This window comes from Oryzias melastigma, linkage group LG12, assembly GCF_002922805.2.
Source record: "Oryzias melastigma strain HK-1 linkage group LG12, ASM292280v2, whole genome shotgun sequence".
Classification (NCBI taxonomy): Eukaryota; Metazoa; Chordata; class Actinopteri; order Beloniformes; family Adrianichthyidae; genus Oryzias; species Oryzias melastigma.
The window spans coordinates 21535059-21553230 of NC_050523.1; the positions used below are offsets into that span (position 1 = coordinate 21535059).

At 41.3% G+C, this 18172-nt stretch overlaps 1 protein-coding gene across 2 annotated transcripts; it reads right to left on the bottom strand.

Moving 5' to 3' along the window:
- Positions 1–758: 758 nt before the first annotated feature.
- Positions 759–16103, bottom strand: stom (stomatin). Of its 2 annotated transcripts, XM_024299030.1 has the most exons (8): positions 15948–16094; positions 15198–15224; positions 12219–12328; positions 12048–12120; positions 7430–7512; positions 7155–7358; positions 3250–3384; positions 759–1317 (listed from the first exon to the last, which is right to left on the bottom strand). In XM_024299030.1, the coding sequence occupies exons 1-8, from the start codon at positions 16006–16008 to the stop codon at positions 1129–1131; spliced, it is 882 nt and encodes a 293-aa protein (XP_024154798.1). In that variant the 5' UTR covers positions 16009–16094; the 3' UTR covers positions 759–1128. The 2 variants fall into 2 exon arrangements, with proteins under 2 accessions (XP_024154798.1, XP_024154799.1); XM_024299031.2 differs by lacking the exon at positions 15198–15224 and having other exon boundaries at positions 15948–16103.
- Between the last annotated feature and the right edge of the window lie 2069 nt (positions 16104–18172).

Consider the following 18172-nt stretch of genomic DNA (forward strand, 5'->3'; position numbering starts at 1 on the left):
CCGGAAGTAAATAATTCTATCATTTTCACTCTGTCCAGTTCTCTATATACAGTCAATGGTGTAAACAGAGAGCTCTCAGGAATGGGGAAGAAAAAGGGGGGTGGGGTTGCTCTGCGCCAATCAGTTTAAAAGGTGAAATTCTAATGAACATGTGTTGCTGTAAACAGAGAGCTCTCAGCAACAGGGAGGAGAATGGGGGCGGGCTTAGTCCATACCAACAGTCCCGCCCACAACTCAGAGGTGAATTTCTAATAAACTATTACCACTCCTAAAAAAAGGACTTTTTTCTTTTATTTTTGCAAAAAACTGCATAATCTTAACAGATTTGGAATAGATTAATAGATGATCAGAGTGGGACTTTAATCCGAGTGAGGATGCAAAGATGGCAGAAAGACAGTTAAGGCTTTTGGCTGTTAACATCTGAGGCCCCAGCAGGGGGACGAAACAAAAGGCACGACCAGACCGACGTTCACCACTGCTGCTGCGTGGAGCGAACACTCGGAATGCGTCACGTGATTGAGGTGTTAAAAGGTCGTATAAACTGTTAATTGAGGCTAGAGGTGGATCGTAAACAGGTAGAGAGCTGACCAAAGCTGGCGTCTCTAATGACTCCAGTTGGAAGGCAGCTGGACGGTGACGCTCTGGAGACTGCTGCTTCCTCCTGACGCCCAAATCTACCGAATTTGGAACCATTTGGAATGAGCAACAAGTCAGCGGATGATGGACAAACGATAACATGAAATAAAAAAAGTATCCAGTGAAGTTTCAGGGATTCCTGATGAAGTATCTGCAGCTGTATGGAATAAAACTAATAGAATTCAGCACTATGATCACAGCTGTGAGATGTTTTGACACCTCACATACTCAGAGATAAGTAAAGGTGTGTGTTTTACTGTGTATGTGTGACTGCATGCAGGCCACTCATCCAGCAGGCACTTTACTTTGAAAAATAAAGCAGAACCTTGTTGATCTGTAAAACAAGCTGAAGTGAGCTGCCAGATTCTGCTCGACTGAAACAAACTCTTTGGGTAAACCGGCCTGCTGTGAACGCACTGCTGGTGCTAAGAGTGCTAAGTGGCACATGTTGGGTGAGTGTGTGGTTGTTTTGTTTTTTTTTCTGCAGGATCCTCAGTGCTTGATGAGTCCTTGCATCATCTCCAGCGGCAGAGGGAAGATGATGGTGGAGTTCTTCTCTGCTGCGATGGTGTTGAGCGTCTGCAGGTAGCGCAGCTGCAGGGCGGAGGGGGACTCCGCGATCACCAGGGAGGCCTCCTTCAGCGCCCGCGACGCGTTCATCTCCCCCTCTGCTGCGATCACCTGAGAGCAGGAACAAAGACGGCCTTGAACTCACATGGCAGAGGAGGAAGAACTCACAGCGAGTGTCAGATCTGTTTTACTTAGTTCTGCTACCTTCAGCTTGATTTGTGTCTTTTATAGTTGGTAGGGAGTATTCACTGGGTTTAAAGAGGAAAAAAAGGACTCGTCCAAAGAAAACTGGACTCTAGAAAACACAGGTGAGCTCCTAAGTCCAAGTTAGATGAGTTAATGAGTTTCCTCATTGGACAAACACGGTCAGAGGATTTCTCTGAGAGTGGATCTATGACCATTCACAGAGCTGTGAAAGAAAAAGCCTGGAAGAAGAGATTTGCATCGATTTGGCATTTTTGCACCAAGCTTCTTCCAACTGTGGGTTGAAGGCATGCACCAGTAAACAGTAGAAAGAGAAGAAGAAGCCCCTCCCTCTTTGTCAAGTATCTAAAATCCCGTTTGAGTTTTTAACATGAATGTGCGGCATTTTTCTTATAATAAGAAATGGTTTCGTTTTTACATTTCTGAGTATTTCTCTTTTTAAATCGCTGTCGCAAAGACGCTCTGTTTGAACTAATGAGCTGCTGTGATGTCACAATGGCTGGGGCCAAACTGCCAGATCGATAAATGTTTTTGCTAGGTTTGCAAAGCGAGGCTGTGCTTACGCCTCGGCTAGAGGAGCAGTCGCTACGTCGAACTCCTTTCCCTGCCGCCAGAGGGGTGGTGACAGCCCACTCCGAGTGATCTCCTCCTGTCCAGCTCATTGGAATTGGTGACTTGTAACATGTGATGAAGTAATTTTTACAGTAAGATATCTGTACTTTTACTCAAGTATGGTTTTCAGGTACTCTTTACAACTCTAGGATTTTTAAGACATTTAGTTTGGGGGATTTTGGTTAAACACGTCATAATCATAATTAAAACACAACTGGGAACGTCATAGTTTGAAGGGTAACCAAACAGGGAAGTTGGAGGCTGACTCCGCCCACAGCAAAAATGTTAAAATCCAGTCAGAGGGGTGGGGCTTGGGGAACAGGACTGTTATTTTACTGGAGCTGCAGGTCATGACGTGGGACTTAAATGGTTTGACTAATCACGAAATTCAAATGTAATACCTTGATTCAACCTGTAGGGGGCAGCACACAGATGGTTTTTGACTTTATTTTCAAGAATTAAACAAGTTTATTTTAATCTGTCAAAAATTTGGCAATGACCAACAGACAGCAATTTTAAAGTCCAATTTATAGAGGCCAAGAGCCACAAAAAAAGTTGATTTTGGGTTTGGTTATCCCAGGCCCGGCCCTGAGCATAGGCGAGCTAGGCGGCCGCCTGGGGCGCCATCTGCTTTAGATGGAAATCGCGATGATTTCTTTTTTTCAACAGTTTGACACACCTCTCATTTCGTGTAAAATGTAAAAAAAAAATGCAAAACATGAAACCATTAATAAAATACTTATAGTTTGACATAATAATTTTGTCAGGTGCTGTGCCCCTCCCCGGGGGGGCTTCTTTAAAATTTTAAGGTTGAAAAAGCAACAAAACAAGCCCTGGGGAACAGCTTTAAGGTCAAAATTTTAAGGATGAGGAGAAAAAAAATAGAAAAATTACGTTTTGCCTAGGACGCCATGCAGCCCAGAGCCGGGCCTGGGTTACCCCTTAAGATGTGTGCACAAATGCCCGGTGTGATTGTAGTAAGTAAGCAAACTTTCCATACTTTTGTAACTGAAACCAACTCTTTTGTCAAAGGTATTGTTAAGAATTAATCTGTCTGCATCTGGGCACTAATTAGCATTAAAACATGCCGAAACCTCTTTCAAAATACATAAAAACTAGTACAAAAATCTGCAGGTGATTGTCAGTTATAGTAAATGGAGCGGTCCTTTTACATAAAGGACAACCTGAAGCTCTTCGGCATACAGTGGGCGTGTCCGATTGTCTGACCTTGGCTCTGGCCTCACGGGTGGCCTCAGCCTCGGCCGCCATCGCCCTCTGGAGCTGGAGGGGAAGCTTCACGTCTTTGATCTCCACCCGCTCCACCTTAATCCCCCAGGCATCGGTGGCGTCGTCCAGGGAAGACTGCAGGGACAAAACACACTCAGCAAAAACGTAAAATAAATACATAAAAGAAAGAAGTTAACTTTTTAACACCAGTGACGCTTAAACACAATTTCAATTGTTAACACGATCAACATAATTCCAGTAGATTTTGAAGGAGAAAAGCGGCTCGTCGAGCCGCTTTTCTCCTTCAAAATCTACTGGAATTATGTTAATCTCATTAAAACTTAAAAAGTAACAGTAAATCAAAGAACATAAACACTGGAGCTCTGGTGTTTTGAACAAAATGAGCACAAATAGCACAAGATCACACAGTAATTGTTGAATCCCTGATTTCTTACATGAAACTCGCATTGTATCCTGTGCTGATGCATTTTTATAAATATTGCCTCCCAGAGCGGGCAGGAAGTTTGGAGAATTGGAACATACCAAAGCGTGTGAATGTGGGGGACATTTCCGTGCGTCGGTGAAATTCCTGTTTATGTGTGGGGAGGGGCGTGTGCCTGTCACCGCCGAGTGTGTGAGCACGATTGAAAGCTCTGTGTGTACATCTGATCCCATTCTCGACAAACATTTGCTATTTTTGCCTCGGCTGACTCTGACCAAACACAGGACACAAGGGTGTGGTTTTGAAGCAGGCAGCAGATAACAAAACACCGCTTCACTCTGATTTCAGCAATCTTGGTATCAAAACGCTCAGACAGTACTGCTCGTCTTTTTGGTATCATGAACTTTATAGTTTTTGAAGTGTTGAGCAACATATACCCCATAGGAAATGAATAAAAAAAAGTCTACAAATTTCTAAATTGCATCTTTTGAGGTTGTTTTATGCTAATTTAGCTAATATTTTAGCAATATGCTATAGTTTTTGGCTAATTGGTCATCTACTAGGGTTTTTACTCAAATTTAGAGTTAAGCTTCTATTTTAGCAACATGCTAACTTTTTTGACTAACTTAGTTTACTGAGGAATTTTAGGCTATTTTGGATTTAGCTAGTATTTAAGCAACAAACTAGCTTTTTTTGTTGCTAATTTGACATATATTTAGGTTGTTTTATGGAACTTTTAAGTTTAACTAGTATTCTAGAACATGTTAATGTGCTTGGCTAATTTGGTTTACTGATGAATTTTAGGCTATTTTGAAGTTTAACTAGTGTTTAAGCAACGAGCTAGCTTTTTTTTTCTAATTTGGCATGTACTTAGGTTGTTTTATGCTAATTAAACTTTAGCTAGTATTTTAGCAACACGCAAACGTTTTTGGCTAATTTGGCTTACTGGGGAATTTTAGGCTATTTTGGAGTTTAGCTAGTATTTAAGCAACGAGCTAGCTTTTTTTTTTGCAAATTTGGCATATACTTATGTTGCTTTATGCTAATTTTGAGTTTAGCTAGTATTTTAACAAAATGCAAATGTTTTTGGATAATTTGGTTTAGTGAGGAATTTTAGGCTATTTTGGAGTTTAGCTAGTATTTAAACAACATGCTAGCTTTTTTTGGCAAATTCTGCACCTACTGAGATTTTTTGGACTAATTTGGAGTTTACTTAATGTTTAAGCAACACACTAAATATTTTAGCAAAATTGGCATGCATAAGGTTTTTTTTAGCAATTTCACTACAAATTTTTCAGAATTTCAGGTCAACTCCAGCACCTTTTCATAGATCTTTAATAAAATTTCCAATATTTAGCAAATTTAAAATTTTGCAAATGGCATTTTCAGCAAAAAGCTTCAACATCTTCAGTGACTACTTTCAGCAAAAAGCTTCAACACTAGAATTATCACAGGTAAAGCAACTTTCCTAGTTCTATTTCCTTTCACCTTCTCCACATTTTCAGTGTCTCCTGACACAAAAGTATGCAGGAGAGTTATCAGATTTTTCGTGCAAACAAGCCTGTGACAGCCTGTACTCGCCTGGCCATGGTTTCGTTTTGACACACCAATTAAAATTGTTGTCATTCTCAGCTCGGCAGCTGCACACACATGTCATGGCAAGAACATAGACCTCCGATCGACGCTGGTAAGAGACAGAGATCTCTTCCTTCAAGATGCACAAACAGACGTTAATGGGATGAATCATCTCTTAGCAGCCTTTGGGGAATTTCTATGATTGCAGCAGTCTCTTGATCAGTAACAAACCTTAAGATAATCCATTAATATTTCATCTGGTACAGCGGCTCAGCATAAACTGAAAGTAAAACTTTAATGGAAAAAAGGAAAAAAAAATCAATAATTAAGCGCCAAAGCAATGTAAAAGCTGTGTTTTTACATAGGAGTTTCAAACAGCCTTGACACAGATTTGAAAACAGGTAAGATGCTGACAGCTGACTTTAGCCTGGAGCTAACCCAGCCAGATGAAAGTCCAGCTTCTGCAGGAGCCAGACAGGTTCAGCATTAGCGTTCAGACATGCAATCACTTTGACTGGAAAGAACTCTTATTTCAGTTTCTGCTACTTTTCTTCATCTTAAATTACGCCAGTTGTTCAGCTCTGATCTGTCGTTAACCCTTTTTTTTTTTTTAAACTTAAATTCAATACATGTCTTTTTTCTGTGATATTTCATGAAAACTTTGCACTGCTTCTATATGAAAATGGAAGCATATTAGCCCAATTTGAAATGAACTAAAAACGTTTGAAAACCCCAGAATGAAGCTCTGCTTTTGATTGTTCTGCTTAAAGTCCTCCTCCGATCATCTTTTGATTTATTGTGAAAGCGTTCCCAGTGGTCTTTTATCTCAGAGTTGTGGGCATGACTGTTGGCGTGGAAGTAACCCTATAACAAAGACGTTCATGGATCTATTTTTTCAGAAAGTGGAAGCATCAGAATGGAGCTGTGAGCTGCGTAATTTCTACGTCATAAATAAGATCTTTTTCCAAAGACGTTTGTTTGTCTGCTTCTGGGTTTACCACAATTTGAATAAAGAAATATTTATAAATGCAAATTTAAACTCGTCTTGTGTCATGAGAAAAATGCCACGAGAACATAATAAAAACACCACCAAAAAAAATAATAATAATAATAATAATGTTTTCATCTGTATTTGAAGATGCAGATTGCCTTATTGAGTCAGACAGAGGAACAGTCAGAAAGTGAAGGTGTTTCACGTCATTAATCCTTCAGGTGAGATCAGAACTGGATCCCACATAGCTGCACTGCAGGGGGACCAAGTTGCAAGTATTGGTAGCTTGTTTTCTGGCTTGAAAAAATTCCAAGTAATACTAATGACTTGTTTCCACTGAGCGGTCCAGACCAGGCCGGACTGGATTTTGGAGCATTTCCATTACAAAATAGACCCATTAAGCAGGACCGACTGGTACCATTTCTGGTCCTCTGTTGGTTGTAGGTCCATAGAAAAATGAAATGGACCCCTGAGGGCGGAGCTTCTGTTGTCCCACAATGTAACCCACTAATTGTCAGAAAGGTTTTACGACAATAACAAGCGTCCGATCAGCACTTTTTTATCAACCAGTTTTGTCCTCTTTTTGCCTGTATTCTTCTTCTCAAGAATAATACATTCTTTACATACAGTTTTTGTCCTTATTCACGGGGGTTGGGGACCGGAGACACGTAAAATCCACAAATACAGAGACCCCCCTCGCCCCCATTAGAATACACATGAGCCAAAAACAATAGCATGTTGCTAAAATATTAGGTTAACTCCAAACTTTAAATCCTTACTTTAAAGATTAAAACAGCCCATGAATATGTTTAAAGGCTTGTTGCTAATCGACTTCAGATTTAGACATTTGAAGACTTAAATATTTGTGCTTACTAAGCATTCACACAAATACTCTACCTGCATGCTGTGTGCGATCTCCTCACGGTCAGACAGGATCTCCGACAGGTTCTTGGTGCCCAGCACGTTCCGCAGGGTGGTCTGGGCCAGCAGCCGGGTGGCAGCGTCGGCATTAGTAATGTTGGCTACGGCCAGCGTGGCGTTCTGGACCCGGTAGTACACCACTCCATCCACGCTCACCGTCACGGAGTCTTTGGTCAAAATCTTGGCGAAAGGGAAACATCATTCCAATTAGACAACAAGAGCAGGCGAGCAGGAGGCGGAGTGACACACACCTCTTGCGGCGGGATGTCGAAGGTGATGGTGCGCATGTCCACGTTGATGAAGCTGTCGGTGCACGGCAGGATGAAGAACAAGCCTGCAGAAGCACAGGAGCGCAAGCCGTTTCAATAAAGACTAAAGCTAGAGTAAACACAATAATGAGGAGGCTTCACGCGAATGTTTGAAAACACCAGGATGAATGAAAGCGCGGCAGCAGGCCAAGTCAAACTCCGCTCAGACGACTGCAGCTGTGCAGGCTGCCGCGCAAAGCTGCAGATCTTTGCAGCTTTCATTAGCTGCTTTGGAGTCGCTGTAATTGAATTAGAGCGTCAAACAAGAACCGGCATGTGCCTGAGTGAAACAGACATGTGCTAGGTGTGCAAGCATTTAGCGAACATTAATACCACCGCAGCTAAAGAGGAGTTGGCCACATTTCCTGCCCGGATGTTGTGATTTTAAATGGTGAGATTCAAACCATCTGTTCAGGAGGAGGAATGAAGACGACCGCGGTCTTCCTGCTCTTAGTGATGTCACATCTGGTCACCAAAAAGTACAACATCAGATCTGTGCTCCAAAGCACCCTTACTCCATAAAAACAGTCTTTACAAAGCAGAATCAGATCAAACAAATGTAAACACGCTGAGGATTGCAAACAGCGAGTGTGTGTACTCAGAGAGCTGAGTATTACGAGTATTTCAGCTTTGGCAAACAGCTCGTGGAGAATGTAAGGAACGTCTATAATTAACCCTGTGTTGTCCCGGGGGTCTGCTAAAAGACACTGCAGATAAAGGCGGAAAAAGGAAATCAGACAAAGAAAGTTGTTGAATTGCACTGTGAGTGGAAATGAAGCCTCCTGAGGGGAACATTTTCTTCAAACTTTTTCAAACACAAAAAAAAGATAACAGGTGGAGAACCAACACAGTCTAACAGGTGGAACCAACCCAGTTCTAAACATCTTTATCACCTAAGTGAAGGTTCTACAGGGACTTCAGTGACCGGCTTCTGTTCCTCTTTCCTGGGCCGAAGGAGAACAGCTGGGAAAGAAAGACTTGCGTGACTCTTAGGACTTCATTCCCAGGATCCCCTCTGTTCTCCTCAATGCCATTGGCTAAGCTCTTGGGAAAATCAGGCTGAACTTTTAAACAATTTACTTATGACATTAGCACAGACTAAAATATCTCAATAAACGAGGGCATTATCCCCCTAACATGGTCACTTACAAAACATATAAATCTATTAATAGTTAGTACTTTATACTTGGTATGTCTTTGGTTCACAAAAGCGGACTATTTGATTCGTGATGCGGCGTGTTGTCACGGTAGCATGACAAGGCATCGCTGAACCGGCACTGACCTTGACTTTAGCAGCAAAGGAAAGCGATATAAACAGTGATTGTCATGATAAGTTAAATAAAGCATCAGTTCAGAGAGAGAGTTCACCTCAAAAAGTTTGTTTTGCACAGAACATTTGGGCTTTATAACCAGAACTTCTTCTTTTAGGTGTGCATTATCCCTGTGGATTATCACTTTTTAATCCACACCCAGCAGCCAATCAGAATCGAGTATTCACCCGGATCATGGTATAACGGATAATAACGGAGGTGTAAACCTTCCAACGTGAAGCTGCCAAGTCCATTCATCTCTCAAAAAGGACACCTGAAAAAGAAGTTCTGGTCACATGAGGCTGTGTGACAAGGAGTTAGAGTTATTTAGAAAGCACTCTAGTGAACATTTTACAGAGTTAATGAGGAACAGAGTTTCAAACAAGAACAAGTGCAGCTCTGCGCTGTGTGAATGTGTTTGCATTTGTGCTGTTTGGCACAGCAAACCAGTTGATCACATCTAAAAAGTAAACAGTGATTCTGATGCTGAAGCGTCTGCGCTAACAATGATCAGACACTTATAGTCTTATGGAGACAGACAGTCCAAGTGCAAATGATATCAAAAGACTTTCAGAAAAGGCTGATGGCTTAATGCTGAATCCAATCACCATGGTAAATCTTTAAAAGTTTCTCATTCAACTTCTGAAAGCACAGAAATAAGAAGGCAGCATTTAAGTTTCTGCTCACATCAATGGAAGTGACTTAGAGTATGACTCTAATGCACAAATATCATTGCAGAGCAGGTCTACTGCAGGGCAAAAGGTTGAGCAGCAAACCACAGAACTGCTCTGTTCAGTCCATTATTTCCCCAAACTCCTCTCTGAGCACCCCAGTTGCCGTGGCAACCAAGTCATTAAGCATGTTAAGAAAATAAGCCATCAAGTCTGAGTAAATGGACTGCATCGCAAATGAAATCCCTCACTTCAATCTCCAGATGAAGCTCAGCACACCACGATCAATGCCGGCTTCCCTTTGAAGGAGCGGCCCACTCAATACCAGAGTGATACTGTAGTATCTATACGAAACAAGTTGTACACTCACAAAGAAGTCTGACATTACACTGGCTTTTTCTCTGACTGGACAATCATCTGCTGTCAACTCTAGAGGTTCTGGTTTTGTTAGAATGACTATGATCCCCACAGAACTCCTTGGCTAACACCAACCACACCTCAGGCTCCCAGGTACGTGCACATATATCCTTATAGGGGTGCTTGAGCACCTGCCTTTTTGCCTCGTAATTAAAAATGCCCTTGAGCCCAGTTTTTTTTATTTATTATTTTTTTTAAGTTTTTATTTGTATTAATTAACTCTTGTGAGTGATATAAGAAAAACCCCCCAGTGTTCTATTGTACTTCGACTCCACTCAAACTCAGGTAAATAGAGAGAGAGAAACTTTTGCTGCTCCTCAGAGAACTGAAGAGATGTGACAGTGAAGAACCTGTGAGTTCTGGTTTAACTCGTCACAGTCCGCTGATTCAACGAGCTTAAATGAGGTTATATCTCAGATTAGTCCAGGAGTCTGTTTCTACTTCAGCCAGACAACTGAGCGCAGAGCATCAAGTCAGAACACAGATCCTGCAGGGAAAGGAAGTTAGGTAGTACGTACAAAATAAAACACCATGGGGATTTTCAAAATAAAAGAACTACATTTATGGTGAGTTTATAGCTTCTTCACTACAGGTTTAAAACTAAATTCATCTGTTTGAAGTCATATTTTTGGATTCAAAATGCCTTCTTTAAATTCTGTTTCATTTTTTTTGTATTAAAATCTTTGAAATCATAACAAAATCATGTGTTTAGAGGACAAGATGCAAAAGAGAGTTTAGCTAGCTGTGAATTTAGAACAAGAGTCACTTTGGGTTCAACTGTCAAAACCAGGAAAATGCAGGAAACTGGGCTTGGTGGTGGAATAATTTAATAAATAAACTAAAATAGGAAAAAAACTTGTGGAGAAATAAAAAGAAGAAAAGAAGATGATCAGACAATGTAGAACTGAAAACCAGACGCTTTTATACGCTGAAGACAATGAGGAGAAATGAAAACAGCTGTAGAAGATCAACATGAACCAAAATCAAAAGCCTCCAGTGTTTTAATGCTTTGGATGTTTTCCAAGTCTATGAAAATAAATTGTTTACATACAAAATTACACTTGTATCACCTTCACTAACACGGGTCATATAGCTGAGTAGTTATTTCCTAATACATGTATATATATTTAAATTTTTGTTAATTTGTTATTTAAAGGATAAAAAAACGAACACAAAAAAACACGTTTTTGTTGTCCTTCTCCAACTTTGAGCCCATGAAAAATCCTGTGCATGTCCCTGCAGGTTGCCCATAAACGCAACTGACCTTTCGGGCAGCTCAGGAATGCTGCCCTATGTCAAGCTGAGCTCTCCAGTGTTGCACCTTTTTATGTTTTTCCTACAGAAGAGGCTGAATTAAGATTTCCTGAACCGATTTAGCAGGTTCTGGACAGCTTTACTTTCCAACCCTCCAACAGTTGAAAATCTGAGCTTCATAATGAACTAATTTGGTCCTAAAACAGAGCTCTGAGGGACACCAAAAGTAATGTTAACCGATATGAACATGCCGAACTCTTCAAGTTAGATAAATAACCTTTTATCTAGTTCCATGATCTAATTCAATATCGATGTGGTTAATTAAGTAAGAATTATATGATTTATTGCATTAAATACTTTTTTAAAGTAATTAAATATACCAGCTTTTTTATTATCTAAAGCAGGGGTTTCAAACTAGCGGCCCGCAGGCCATTTGCGGCCCCCTAGTTGATATTTAGGGGCCAGACAGGTTCAAACAGGTTCTTTTTGTGTACGCCCATCCTGACAGACTTTTCCCAAATTACAGAGTAGAACAGCACATAATCCTGTATTTCTTTAATCAGTTATATGTTTCTCTATTTCCCACCTTGCAGAAGTGAGCTTCCCACATCTGTTAACAATCATCATCCTTCCTGTCTAAACACTGGCTTTTGTTTAGAAAATATGAAAGGAGATCTACATTGTTTAAGTAGCATTTCAAATCATGTCAACAAGTAATGAATTGAAAAGATAAAAACAACTCGTCTGACATTTTTATTTGCTTATTTCTATCTATCCTATTTCTGTCCTCATTGTTTTATCTCTGCTTTGATAACTGGATTTTAAAGTAAATGTGTTTGTGAGAAGCTCCTCGTCATGTATTTTGTTAAAAGTTTTATAAAACAGAAATTAAGTTTCAAAGCCTCCTACCTGGTCCTTTGGCTCCACCTTTCACAATGCGCCCGAGGCGAAAGATAATGGCGCGCTCATACTCCTTTACGATCTGCAGAGAGAAAGCACTGGAAGGTTTGCTGAAGCCCCGCACTGATTCAGCTTTGTGTTTTTCCTCTGATCTGTGCTTGTAAGTGGCGGGAGACTGACCTTGATGCACATCCATATAGAAAGGGGCAGTGTCACCAGCATGAGGAGGACGGACATGGCGACCAGCAAGCAGCCACACATGCCAGCGCTGGAGTCCTCATTTTGGAAATCTGTGGGTCAGAGTACAGACACGGGAGGAAATAAAGTTATTGGTGGTAAGATTGGAATACAACCATTGCCCGTGTATGACAGCAGGACTGAGTGACTCCTCCCATCCCGTTTAAAACAGGAAGTACCCACAGATCCCATGGACTTCTATAGAGAAAAAAGCAGCTATTACTCAGTCATTTTGGTCAGAATAACCATTCTTGCTCTGCTATATTTTCTTTTTTTTCATGATATTGTTTTCTTTATTGCAAGTTTTTCAAGTTATAAACTGACCAATCAGATGCCTCAATAAAACCAAATGGTTTTGCATCAAAAGTTTAAAGCATTTCATTGACAGATTCTCCTGAGCCTGCTTTCAGTGGAAGGGGCGTGGCCTTCCAACATGATCAGAGAACTGTTGTCATAGAATTGTAGACCAAGACCGACGCGGACCAATCACAGCTTCAGACCAATCACGGTTTACTGAGGACCTCTGGTTATGGAGATAGATATATCATGGAAAATGGTGACAGAAATGTTGGAACTATTAGTTTAAACCAGAAGCAACTCATTTTCTATGGGTGACGTCTAACTCGATCTGTCCTGTTCTCCATCTACAGTCAATGGTGTTTGAGTTGCTCAGTGCCAATGTTTCTGCCCTCAACCAAAAAAGCAAAATTCTAATGAACTACTGCTGCTCTAAACAATGCAGAGGAGAATTGGGGCGGGCTTACTCCATACTAACAGTCCCGCCCACAACTCAGAGTTGAATTTCTAATGAATTACTACAGAAACTTTTCATTTTTAAGTAAAATTCGCTTCCTTAAGTTCCAAATAAAGAGCAGCATCAAGGGTCTTGCCTAAAGACCCACACTAGATTAAGCTCAATGCACGCTCTGGGGATTGAACCTCGGTGTCCTGCGTGGCAGCCTTACAACCAGTCCACTGAGCCATCCAAAGACCTCTAGCAAAACTTTTAGAATGGATCAAAACAGGATCAGAGTGATGGTAAGATGGTAGAAAGTTGAGGCTTATGGCTCTAACAGAATTCGCTTCATTTCGTTGGAGTCAGAAGAAAGCTGTTTTCTACAGGTGATGTCACACTTGCTCAGTCCACTTCTCACGTACAGTCAAAGGGACAATGACAGTCGGTATTGGGGGAAAAAAAGGCAACTGAATTGACTTCATTCCATTGGATCCTGAAGTGAGCAATTTTCTATGGTCACACTCCCTTGGTCCAGTTCTCATATACAGTCATAAAAACTTTATTTATATTGACCATTTTTTGGGGGGCCAGACGGAAAAGAAGAAGAGGGGGGTGGGGGGAAGAGGGGGGTTTAGAGAGAAAAAGAAGATGGCAGCAGAGGGAAGCGACATCGTAGGACAACCAAGACTAAGTAGCAAACTAGAATGGGCGGGGCCTGTCTACACACACACACTCTGTAGTTACGCACACATCCACATTTAAACTAGTCAAAATGTACACAATATAACTGCAGCTCACAGTCACTTAATCATAGAAAGCAATACAAACACACATATCATTAGTGCTCAGGTGAGTGTTTATGATGTCCAAATGTAGATAATAATGGAATGTACTCAGGGGTAGAGCGCCCGGCCATCCCCACGCCAAGACCCCCCGTCGGGGCAGCAGCCCGGACCCCCACCATGGCGCCTTGGAGAGAATGCGCACCTCGGGAAATCCTGCCAAACACCCAGACCAGGCTACGCAGGGCCGCCGCAGAGGCCTCCCACACCAAAGAGCAGGAAGGCACAGGAACACAGAGAGTACAGGCCCCAGCCCAGCCAGAAGAGCATTCCCCCCTCCGCACCAGGAGGGCCAATGCAGGGCCCCGCCCCCGGAGAGCCCCCCAACCCCAGAAGAGCAGGCCACCACCACCCAGCAGTGCCAAGCATGGGGAAGCAAGGCAGGGGCCGCTCACCCCGTCCAGAAGGGCCAACTCTTAATGCCTCGTTTCCACCGAGTGGTCCAGACCAGACTGGATAGGGCCGGACCGGACTTGAATAGTCCTGGCATTTTGAGTGAGCGTTTCCATTGAGTGTTGGACCATGAAAGTCCATAGACTGATGACGAAGCTGCGTGTCAAAACAGTGAAAGAGAAGCTGCATCAGGTGACTCAGAAACGGAGGATCGTTATAATCTGGGGCTGCGCTGCAGAACAGTCTATTGTTCTGAATTAAAAAGGAAAAAGTCTCTTCATGTTGATCAACACTCCAATGTTCTTCAATAAATGTGTTTTAAAGCAGATCAGAAGTGTTTCTGATGAGTTTGGATCGGTGTCAAACATTCTTCAGCCGCAGGGGTCGAGGAGACACAAAGATGGGAACTAGTGTGTGTGCGTGTGTGACCGTGCGCAACCCCCGCAAATAAGTAAAATACTGTATGTACAGCTTCCTGCTGTAGTAAAACCTTTCCACCAATCAATGGGTTACATTGTGTGACGACAGAAGCTCCGCCCTTCGGGTCCATTCTATTTTCCCAATGGACCTACGACCAACGCGGGTCTAAAAATGTACCTGCTTGTCGGGTCTATTTGGTAATGGAAACGCTAAAAAGTCCGGTCCAGCCCAATCCAGTCCAGTCTGAACCACTCGGTGGAAATGAAGCATAAGTAAGCTGTCTTCTTTGGTCACACTCACTTGGTCCAGTTCTCATATACAGTCAAGGGATACAACCCATAAATATATCAGATATTAACACACAAAACACAGAAAACTTAATTTATACACCATCCATGCGTCAAAAATATGCCTTTTCTTCAGTAAAACTTTATATACTTGTGCCATTTCATCCAGCGATGAACCTTAAGGACTTCAGATGCTAATATTGAGTATAAGTACATGAAATCAATGCATGGCTAAGATTCATACCTCCATCCTCTTCAAAACCAGGGCTACCTGGACCAACAGACAAAGTTACAAGTCAAAACGCAATTAAACAGTAAAGCTATTGCATAGACAGCGGTCACACATGTCGGAAACGCTTTACTACAATGTTGTACAATGTTTTTGTTTTGTTTTTTTCTTTCTTTTTTTTCCCCCGATCAAAACTACGGCAACAGCGTAGTGACATAATTGTTTGAGATGGAGAAGGGGTGTGGCATTCTTTTCCCTCCCCAGGAATAACGGTATGCCCATTCATATCTGAGAAAGACTCAAGATAAATAGTAATCTTTGAGTGACTAAATTCTACGCATTCCGGACGGAGGGTTCGTAGTGGACACAACTCACTCGGAACAACACAAAGACGAAAACATTGAAAACATTCAACTGCACTTTTTACAAGCCTTCGCTTTCTCATATTATTAATATTATTCCGGAACGTGAGAAACATTTGGTTGGTCTTAGAAGGCCGCTCGTGTTAGCTCAGCATCTTGGACCGTTAGCTTGCCGCGAGGAAACAATGAGCTAGCGTTCACCTTCAATGCTACACCCCAATATTGGTATTCTAGGTAAAAAAAAAAAAAAATACATTGTATCGCCTTTATTAATTTTTGTTTTTCTGTTTTATCTATTACATTCGGATTAACAGCGTCATATGATTTAGCTACCAAAGACTGTACAGGTTGCTTGCATCTAACCAATTCAACTACATTTAAAAACATGATGAAGAACTTTTACCTGATTGTCCCTCCCGGTTTTTGGATTCCCTCATTGGAACAACTTCGTTCTCTGGATTCATGCTGCAGGCGGACAGAGTTTGTGTCAGTGACTGACTGAGTTTAACGTGAGAGGGGCCGCACCGTAAACAACTGCAGAATGCCTGCGACGCCCCCTTTGCCCTGAATTTTAACTCGAAGGCGCTATGACGTAGAAAGAAAAAGGCGTAATATGGGCTAGTAAGTAAAACGAAGTACCTATTTTCAAAACAAAAGAACGTAAAGAGGTTTATGTATTAGCACTATTGTTTCCAGATATAATTTGAAAAAATGACATGAAATATGATTCATGTAGTACTGTACAGCATCATGTATGTATACATGATTGCACCACCATCAGTCAGGATGATGTCAACATTTACTTTTTTTTTGGCTCAACTGCTACTTTGCATGAACGAATTTATATATATATATATATATATATATATATATATATATATATAAACAGGTATGAAGGCACAAGCCTATCACAATTGTGTTGTTTTTAATATGTTCTCAGCATTTTTCTGATGATGGAGAAGTTATACAAAGCAAATGTTCCTTTTTTCTCATTCAAATTATTCTGAATGAAGGCAGACAAAAAAATGCAAAAAAACTGTGTTTTTTTTTTCAAATGGAGAAAATACACTAGGAGCCACAAGCTCCCTGCATGGGGATCTCAGTGGGGGAAGGGAATGGGGGCGGGATTTCTTCTTGCCAAAAGTCCTGCCCACAACTCAAAATGTATAATTAATAAACTCCTGCCTCTCTGCCAAAACTATATCCCATAAAACAACAAAGTTTTATTTTTTATTTTTTTTTATTTTGCTAAAATGACTTCATTGCAGTAATCAAAAGACTACTAGGAACACTTTCACAATAGATCAAAATTTAATTGGACTGGCACTTTGATTTATTTAGGACCCCTTCCCCCTTAAAATAAATAAGTAAAAGATTATGAACCACACCCATCTTAGTACCAACTAGGGTCAGAAGTGCAGGGTACATTTATAGCCTGCCCCCATTCCAATGTTGCCGTGGGGAGTGCTGAAATTCCTTTGGAGTGTTCAATGACCAGAGGAGAAAATATGTCACAGCTATAAAAGGCCTATACCATGCTTTTCTTAAGCCTCTCAGAGGAAGCTATATCCATATCACCTTTGGGACACGAAAGAACAAATTATTTGTGAAGTGTGAGTTATTTTTAGGAACTATTTCTTACCTGGAAGTAAGGCGCCTCGATCTCTGAGGCTCCGCCTTTCGCTCCTCGTGGGTGGAGCCCTTTTCATGACGTCATTTTAGAGCTGGTCTCAGCTGTGTTTGGTCCAGAAAATAAAACATCAAAATGTTTGAAAATATAGAAGTGCATATTGTGTTTCTGCCTTTAGTAGTCCAGCTGTTCACAAACAAATTGGTGATGACTAATTGGTTCATTTTGCAGTGAAATTTGGTCAAGAAATGCAGACAACACCAGATGAGCCTTTCAGGATTTATTGAAAGGAGAACATTGTGTTATGTTGTGATTAGCGCTGGCTCTGTATGAGAAATCCTCTTCGTTTTCATGGAAACACCTTTCCATCTTTTCTAAAGACCTCCGCTAGGATATCGTTTGCTCCCTTTCTGTAGCATTTTATCTCAGATATGTTTAGAATTAACGTGGTGCAGATTCCTCAGCAGAATGTTCTTTGTGCCTGTTCTGAGACACCACGCAAAGTTTAGACGCTTGGTCATCACAACACAAGCACACCTGGCGTCTGCACGACTGTGCACAACATGGGGGATGGAGGGTCTTAACAGAGTCCGTCACTAATGCAAACTGCTGTCTAAAGTCATGAAGAACAGTTAGACCCGGTGGATATTGGACACAGGACAAAATTGGAAGATATTCGGTGTTGTGAAGTTAAAATGAAACTGTTTGTGTTAGCCTTTTCACTTTGTGACATCAGCTCATGAGGATCCTCTCGTTTTCCTGGGGCTGGTGCTCAGAGTGCAGGTTTTCAGAGGACTTCTCAGACATATGTGAGCAGATCTAAACACCACTTTGGGATTCTTTATGGTGAGGAATGAACATTTTAAACACTTACAAGCTCAAAAGGTTGATTTTCCATAGCATAGGCCAGTAACATGAACTCATCTCCAAGGATTAGCCTACTTTTTGGGAAAAAACCAAGTGGTCTCTCTACCCTTTTCAAGAAGCAGGTTTAACAA